At 29.5% G+C, this 8,951-nt stretch overlaps 1 protein-coding gene across 1 annotated transcript in view; it reads right to left on the bottom strand.

Annotated features, from left to right (window-relative positions):
• LOC106478205 (double-stranded RNA-binding protein Staufen homolog) overlaps positions 1 to 8,951 on the bottom strand; it is a gene marked incomplete at its 3' end in the record, with an annotated part of 43,344 nt that overhangs the window by 2,095 nt on the left and 32,298 nt on the right. Inside the window, exons 4-5 of the mRNA XM_013938729.1 lie at positions 6,181 to 7,020; positions 2,254 to 2,400 (exon numbers count right to left, since the gene is read on the bottom strand). Coding sequence (XP_013794183.1) covers positions 2,254 to 2,400; positions 6,181 to 7,020 — 987 coding nt within the window. The remainder of the gene's footprint in view (positions 1 to 2,253; positions 2,401 to 6,180; positions 7,021 to 8,951) is intronic.

Here is an 8,951-nt window from a genome sequence, read left to right as displayed (position 1 = left end):
ATATACTAAGTTGTTGGTTTTTTTCATCTAAAAAAAAGACGACAATAATTTCTTTATGACCGAATATTAAAAACCACCACACCAGATACATATTAGGTAGAGTAGACACACCTCATATTTCGTACATACTAGTAACAGAGCTTGTTTGGTTGCTGCTGTTAGACTGAGGGGAACTTTGGCCTTATCACTGACAGACAACAAAAAAAGAGAATCAGATTTGACCATGGTGCAAATATTTTGGAAGTATATGTTAGTGGAAAAGGTAAAATCTACATTGTTTTTGCTTGATTTGTAAGTTGTTTAATACTTACTTTGCAAATTTTGACTGAAAATGGTCTCTTATGACATCTTCCTTCCATCCTATTAAAATCAAACTAACATAGAGTGATACGTGAATGAATGTGTAACTTAATTTCTATTGTTCATTGTGAAGATATTCCAGCATTTAGCACGCATTTAGAATTTCATTTGTGTATCAGCACCTTTGGATACTACAGCACTGTGAGGTTGTTAAAATAATACTTTGTAGTTAGTATACCACTTCTCTCATGTGTGAACCTTCTTAGTTTTGATGTTTGATGGTTTCTTCCTTGTAATGACTATGGTCATGTTTATTGGCTTACAGAGTGTGTGATATCTGCTGCACATATGAATTTGCTGAATTTGGATGGGCCTCTTCAAAGAATCATAGAATATCTTTGTAGTTCCTGCATTGGCCATCCATGTCACAAGTAGAAGTCCACAGAGTGCTGACATGTGAATGAAAACATGTAGCTAGTGGTTAATGATAGCTGAGACTTGCTCACAACTAAAGTTTTAAGCTATGATGTACCAAAGAAAGAAAAATATGATAGTGTTACCATATGTAGTAAAACAATCATAATGCACATAAAAGAAGTCAATTTCTTTCCTGGACCAAGACTATCCACGATATAAATCAATGTTTTTAAATCTGTTTTGAGAATAAAGGTTTTTTTTCATTTTTGAAATTTCATTCCTAACAAAATGGTTATTTATCATCTACAGTTTATCTGTTTTAGTTGTACAAATGAATACATAAGCTACAAAACTAAGTAGTTGTCTATTTATATAAAAGAACATACCTCTGGTAAAACAGATAATACATTGAGTATTACACACATCTTCCCAAAAGGTAAAGTTATCACAAGTTATTAACCTGTTACAGTTAACCGAGAGCCTAGTGACTGCCAAACTGAGATTGATCTCAAACAAACAAATTTGGCAATTCTGGTTCTTAAATTCTAGCCTGTTCCAGCTTTTGATGTGTAATTTACTTATATACATTTTGTTTACAAAAGACTATTGTGGTTATTGAACACAAAAAATATTTTTTTTTTTTAATGTTACTGTTTACAAAATATATATTTCAAAAATTTTCTTTTAATAAAATGTTTTGGCATAAAATTATGGTATCTTCGTTACAAGAACATTTTCTTATGTTCTAATTGTGCAAAACAAAAATTAAAAAAGGATAAAATGTTACATCTATTCTAGCAATTTTTAATTTACGCAAAACATTTTTTTCAGTAATTATGTTGTGCCACTAATTTTTCACTTAATTTGATTACAGATATGATTAATTAAGTCATATTACATTTTTCTAAGAAGCTGAGGCTTACTGAGATCTTGCTACCTATTATACATATCCAACTAATATCATATGAAAATTCTGGAGCTTCTATTTTCAATTTTTGCAAATAATAGTGCCATTGTCATTCTCACATATGATCATTAGCATACTCAGAAAACAGCTCCCACAAAATATGCAAACATTACAATTTAAATAATACGAATAGTATTATACAAGTAGTAGTAACAGAAAACACATTTCACACAAACACACACACAAAAGACATTAAATTCATAACAATTAAATAAATGTATACCAACTTATAACATACAACTTTAACAAATAAGAAACCATGAATTTGCAAAATTAAGTAATTTACTAGAAAAGTTAAGTGAAATAATACCATTAAGTATAAAATAAACTTTTACTGGTTAACAGCAACTGCTCTTTATCAACAAAGATGGTCCAATAAAAGTATTTTTTATTTTAATATTACTTAGCTTATTTCTTTGTCAATTTTCAATCACCTTTGTATTCTCTTTTTTAAACTAAGTACCGAAATATACAAATATGAAGTTTATGTTTCAAGCTAATTTCATTTTTCATATGGTAAAACTAAAAGAATAATGTTTCAAACAAAAAAAGAAGACTTGGTACGAGACCTGCATAACAAATTCTCTCTGACGAGGCTCTCCTCGTTCAGCAACAACAGTGTAAATGGGCTCTCGCTCTTTTTTCGCTTGCTGGATCTGAATAAGCCGACTGATAGGGTTAATTCCTTGTCCATACTGTGGATCAGCCTTCTGTTCCTATATAATTATAGTAGTAGAGCATTATCAGTATAATATACAAAACCTTTATATTTACAGAACTTTTTAGATGTTTCAGAAAACTACAAACTGAAATTATTGTCATTATGGTTAATATCAGTTAATCCATGCACAGGCATTTTAACACTTGTATGCCTCTATTAGTAAACTAATAGTTATTGATTACCCATTATCAAAATTCTGAAATTTTGTGTAAATTTGAACTTTGGGAATGGTAATTGTTCATAGCAACCAAAGAACTGAAAATGTATTTTAATAATTCACCATAAGTAATTAAAAAAAAGGGGGCAAACCTCTATATATTTTTCATTTAACCTATTTATAAAAAATAGCATAAAACTACACACACTTGTAATAAAAAAGATGATATTCCTAATATATGTATAAATTCTTTCAATGTGTCAAATTCTTGAAATAAAGGTTGTTCAAATAGAGCCAACTTTTTTCCCAATACATGTGCTATATTAAAGTAAATGTGCAATAAAATTTGGAAACAGAATATTTTAAACAGTTCTACTGTATCTTTTCATTAACTGTTTAGAATTAAAAACTGACAAATGGATAAAATTCTTAAGGTATCACTTTACCACATATCAAAATAAGCTCTCTATCTAACCATAAAAACCAGAAAGTGTACTGCAGAGTATGCAAAAAAAAATACCTTTTTAAGCTAAAATATGATAAAAGGATTACAATATTTTGGGTACAACGAAAAGTGAAATTCTGAAATTCATAATGATGTAGCATCCAAAGAAGTTCAGTTGTCAGCCTGTTTACATAAAGATGCAATAACAGTAAGCAACGTATATTATGACACTAGTATAAAAGTTTGTTTTATTAAAAAATTTTAAAGTATATACATTGGCAGGGTTATATATTTTGAAAATGTTTGTCTTAGTGTATGGAATTTTAATCATTCCCAAATTATGAGGATTCAGGCCAAACATTGACTAACATTTCTCCATCGGTAGCACAACTTGACAGTCTTAGTCATGTTTTTTCTTAAAGAAAATAAATTCCATTTTTCATAACCATTTGTGAGAAATGTTCTTTAAAGTCATTCAAAATGTATACAAAAGTCACACATGTAGGTTCCTTAAGTTTTGTAACAAGATTAATACTAAAATCAACAACTAATATAGCAATATTTTTCTTCTTAGGCATTCTATTCATTGCGATACTTTGTAGGTGAAACTAAGCTTTTCCACAAGAATATTCAAATTGCAAATATCTGAAGACAAACATACTATTAAAGAATTGAATTGTTTAAACATGTACTATGGTTGTTGTGCATACAATTATACAGTCTTTTGCTACTTAATGAGTTATATTTATGGAATAGAAAGTGATGAAAATATTTAGCAATTCTTATACATGTCTAACGACCCTTTGTATTTAATCCATACTATCTTTGATCTATCCTTAAAGAAATAAGTAAGGCCTTTAGATGTACCTAAATTTGCATGAGAGCATCTAACAAATTTTTTCCAAAGAAGTTAGTTCAAGTTAAGGCTGAATACAGCATTAATTCAAACATGTAAGAGCCTCTAACAGTAATTACTAATGCTATTGCATAGCCAATGATATATATATATATATATTTTACTTTCTCTATAGATGTTTTTTAGTAAATGATTAAACAACTTCATATTGCACCATAGCAAGGTTTCAAGCAAGGCCTGTACAAAACTAAGGGAATTGTTTGAAAATCAAGAAATGGATAATATACTCTCAATGAGTGGTAGTTCTAAGAAAAAATAATTATAGTAGGTTGTTCTGCATCTGTGCAGAAATGAAAATATTAACTTTTTCTTTATGACTTACAATAAATGTCAGAATCATTAGTTAGAAACATAAAACAGTGTTAAAAAATGGAAATTTACACTAATACTTAATTAGCGAGAGTTGATGGTGAACACTACCACCCAGTTGCTTTCCCTCTAGTCAGCAATTCAAAATTAGTGACAATAGCAGACAGCCTCAGTTGCTTTGCAATAACAAAGACATGATGAGTAAATTTAGTGGCAAACTCTCAAATCACGAAGTGAAGCATCTCCCTACCCACAATTAGGTAACTTTGTGTTAAACACAAACCAACATAATGGTAATATTTCAATTACTTGGAAATTCCAAACAATCGAAAACCTCAATTTCAATTAACTGATTATTCTGTGACATTAATAAATTAATAATTACCTTTGATTAATCGATTAGTTTATGGGACACTAACTGATGTAATTGCCACTCATAGGTAATTGATTAAATTGACTAGCTCTACTACAAACCATGAAATGATCAATATCTAATCACCAGTCCAGAACCTTATTGTAAGTACTTTAAACAATATTTACAATACTTTTTAAAACAGAATCAAATTTCAAAAATTAGTTTGTCATTATTAATAATGTCCAGAAAGTTCTTAATGTGCATGTGGGTGGTGTTTGAATCCATTTAAACAGAAATTATTACAAACATAAATTTCATAATGTATTTTTAAATAATAATAATATATATATAAGAATACTGTAATAAATTGTAAACAGTTTACTCAAACCCACAAGTAAGAGAATGTTATATTTGACAAGCTGAAGAGAAATGTACTCAAATGCGAGTAGGAATAGTCATCTATACACAAAAATGATTTTTCTTAAGATAAAATTAGGAAGTATAGTGTATAAATAATATTTCAGTTGTATAATATTATCTCCATATACAACAGTTTTGAAATAACTACAAAAGTTAATACTATAAGCAATACGATCATGTTCAACAGAAGAGCCTCAATAACTTTAAGCTAAATGATGCACTGTGTATTTCAGAACTGAAGTGTCATTAATAAAATGTTCTGACAAGTTTATAATCTATTATCTAAAAAAAAACAGATTACTAAATTAAAATCCCATTACTCTTTAACAGCACAAACAACTTTTAGAAGCCTGCAAATAATACATATGGTATAATTTTAAACAGGCTTTTGGCATACTTCAAAGTTTATATTTCAATGAAAACAAACAAAAAACAATTAATAGATGAATCTAAGTGATGAACAAAACATTCATTGAGGCATATAATCTTTATTGGTTCAATATTATCTGGTGAGTAGATTGCACACGTATTATAGTTTAAAGTGATTTGAAAATATATTCTTTCATTTTTATTGGATTTTCTTTTCACAGAATTTTTACAGCTTTGCTAGAGAGAGATGAATATAAGATGAATTATTTTTATGTGAATTAAACTGAAAAAAGAACTGTGGGCTACCTTGTGTGTTATCAATGGAACAGCAGCTGGAAATTACCACATTCAGAAAATCATATAATTTTCTATGACTAATAACTTCATGGAGTTCAAAGGTCTTACAAGTTTCTTATCTTGACTAAGACAATTCCAATTTCTGACAAAAGTATGCTGCATTAAATAAAAACTGAATGTATATTGTATATACTGAAGAAATGCTTAAGTGAACTCCTAACTTTTAGATGATTTACAAAATACATAAATTGTATATACTTTTATACAGTACATACCTGTATTTACACACACACACACACACACACATACATACAGATGTATAAATAGTGAACACATATACATATAAAAACAGAATGGTCTTGTTGGCATATCCACTATATAATTATCCTAAACATTTTAAGAGTTCCTATTTTCTCTCTTTCTAAAAATATATACAAGAAATTCACTTTATTAAATAAATGGTTTAAACTGATTTCGTAAAACACACACACAGACCAATTTCATTACCTTGATTAAATTGCGTCCCTTTTTTTTACCAAGTGGCTTTTTCTTTATTTTTTGTTGCATGACAGGTAATGATGGCAATGTCTTGAGCTCTATAAGCATCTTCTCTGCTGCTCTTCTCTTTGATATTTTTTTTCCATTTCCCTCTCCTTCTGTAACCAGCTCCCCTACAGAGCAGCGGGTGACAAAAATACGCATATGGGGTGGGCCACTTTCTCTAATGACTTCAAAACTGACAGAAAAGCCTCTTTTTAAGGCAATTTCATGAACTAAACTAATTGGAGATTTCAGTTCTACATTTGGATCAAGCTCTGGCATTTCTTTTACAGTTTTAGAAACCTCAATATGTTTCTTTGTATGTTCTTGACAAGGAATTTCTTTTAATGCTTGCAAAGCTTTTTCAGCTGCTGCATGCCTTGCTGCTTGAGTTGTGGTCCCTTCCCCAAAAAACTGCTTGTTCCCTACTTTCAGACAGACATAGCACATTAGAGAAATTTTTGGGCAATGATAACGTTGGTTGTACATCCCACGGAAGTTGAAATTGGGCATCAATGCGGGACGGGGTGGATCGATCAGTTGGTAGATTGCAGGTTCTCCCCATTTCATGGCAAGTGCATTCAGTTCCACAGTAGGAGTCATTGGCCCCTGACTCATTTTTTGACTCTTTGGAAGAGGATGTTTAAGGGAAGTTCTATTTAGTGCCACAGATGCTGCTGCATGTTGTGCTTTCTTAATGCTAGGTCCCATAGCAGTATATTCTTCATTATCCAGTTTCAAAACAACAGTAAAATTTTTTTTGTGAGCAGGACCAGATTGATCTATGAGGCGATATTGATGCTGAACCTGAAAACCACCAAACAAATGTATATAAAGTGTAATCCAGCAGTCAAATTTAATATGGTAAATCTTGGAATTCATCAAATTTGTGAAGCCTCTATGTTTATGAATCCTTAAAATATTCTAAGAGTTGATATAGATTTTTGTTTTAGCTCTATTAGTATTTGACAAGCCAACTCAGCTTAGCATGTGTAAAAATGTCTGATTTTTGATCAATCACCAACCTGCTATTTATAATAAAAAACAGTATTAAATTAAAATCAGCATTAAAAAAAAGATAAAAGTAAAAGTAGTAATAATAGCATAGAAGATAGTTCTGTGAAATTTTAAATAAACCAATCTCTGCTTTAACTTTGTGCCTAGAACCAATGGCATGAAACAAATTTTGCTAGTTGTTGTAAATTAATATTCTTAACTTTATAGAAGACCAACAGACTTGAGAACATCAAAAATATAGGAGTCAATGTCCTAAACTTTGAATCTCAAACTCACAGGATTTCACTAAATTATATTCCTGCAACAGCAAGATGCAAAACAACAGTGTAATATTCATTAGGTGTTTAATAATAAAATAAAAAACCTTCACCATTCAATAACAACAAAGTTTAGACATAAATACATAAAAAAGAAAGGTTTACTAAAATGAATGGGACCTACTAAAATAAATACTGAATCTACATTGCATGTAAAACTTAATTAAGATTTAGACATAACTACATAAAAAAAAAGATACAAGTTTTTAATTTCTCGTAGTTTTTAATTCATCAGTCATAGATGCATCATGTCACCAAATGATACTGCAGGAATTTGTTAGTTAAATTTTAGTTATGATTTTTAATCATCTAACTGTGTTTAGGCTGTCAATTGTTGCTATTTTTCTGGTGCAATCCTGACAAGAATATTTCTGATGTTCTACAATATTGTGGAATTCAAACCAATATTCACTCGCTTGGACTTTTACCTAATTACTAGCTGGAGTAACCATCTAATGTACAGGTGAAACAAAAACTCATTTGTAACAAAGGATAGAAAATTGTGCTTTTATTTTTCTTTTCTTAACACAATAAATATTAAAAGTGCAATAAAAATGTATAAGGGTACAAGTACTGAAAAGAAAGACATACTGTTTTCAACAATTCTAACAACAGTGATTACATAGTTCATTCTAATGCTGAGGGATATACAACATTGGTAGTTTTCCTAAAATAAGATAAGAAATTAGATGGGGGGGGGGGGCAGGTTTTAGAGAAGACAGACCACAAATTTTAACTTACAAAAATATCTCCACATTGATGTGATTCCTTACACAAGTTTTTAACAGTAAATAAACATTGAAATTACACAGTCTTTGCAAATGAATGTTGACAAAATTTACCAAACACCTTAATATCTCGTTAATAAATGATTGGAAAACTGTCTGTTTCAACTTAGGCATTTTTCTGTTGTTGTTTCTCAGATTTTTAGTCAGGGATTTCCCATGCATTGATATATATTGTCTTTTTAAAAATTTTAAAAGCAATTAAACATCAAAATGTTTGCTAAAGTGTTAGCAATATTTGATCTAAATAAAAAACAAGTAAATACACCATCAAGACTAGGACTACAAGATAAAGTTATCCAATTTATTGTGGTTTCAAATGACTCGTTATATTTTGTATCAGTTCAGAAATTTATAGCTTTCTTAAGATTTTGTTTTATTTTGCAGGTAGCAGAAAATTCCATATAATTGATTTGATTCCATGATTTTGTCTGTATACTTAACACAACTTCTATAAGACTATGTGTATGCGATCTTGCAAGGTCTAGGAAGATTTCCAATGAAATGGACCAATTGTCAGGCAGAAAAAAGTGATTATAGGCCAATAACTAAACTTAAAAACATTATTGAATCAATAACTAATAATATTATTATTATTATTATTATTATTATTATTATA

The sequence above is a fragment of the Limulus polyphemus genome, unplaced genomic scaffold, assembly GCF_000517525.1.
Source record: "Limulus polyphemus unplaced genomic scaffold, Limulus_polyphemus-2.1.2 Scaffold189, whole genome shotgun sequence".
In the NCBI taxonomy this organism is placed as follows: Eukaryota; Metazoa; Arthropoda; class Merostomata; order Xiphosura; family Limulidae; genus Limulus; species Limulus polyphemus.
Note: the sequence above shows the minus strand (reverse complement) of the source record. Positions and strands in the feature narration are given on the sequence as shown.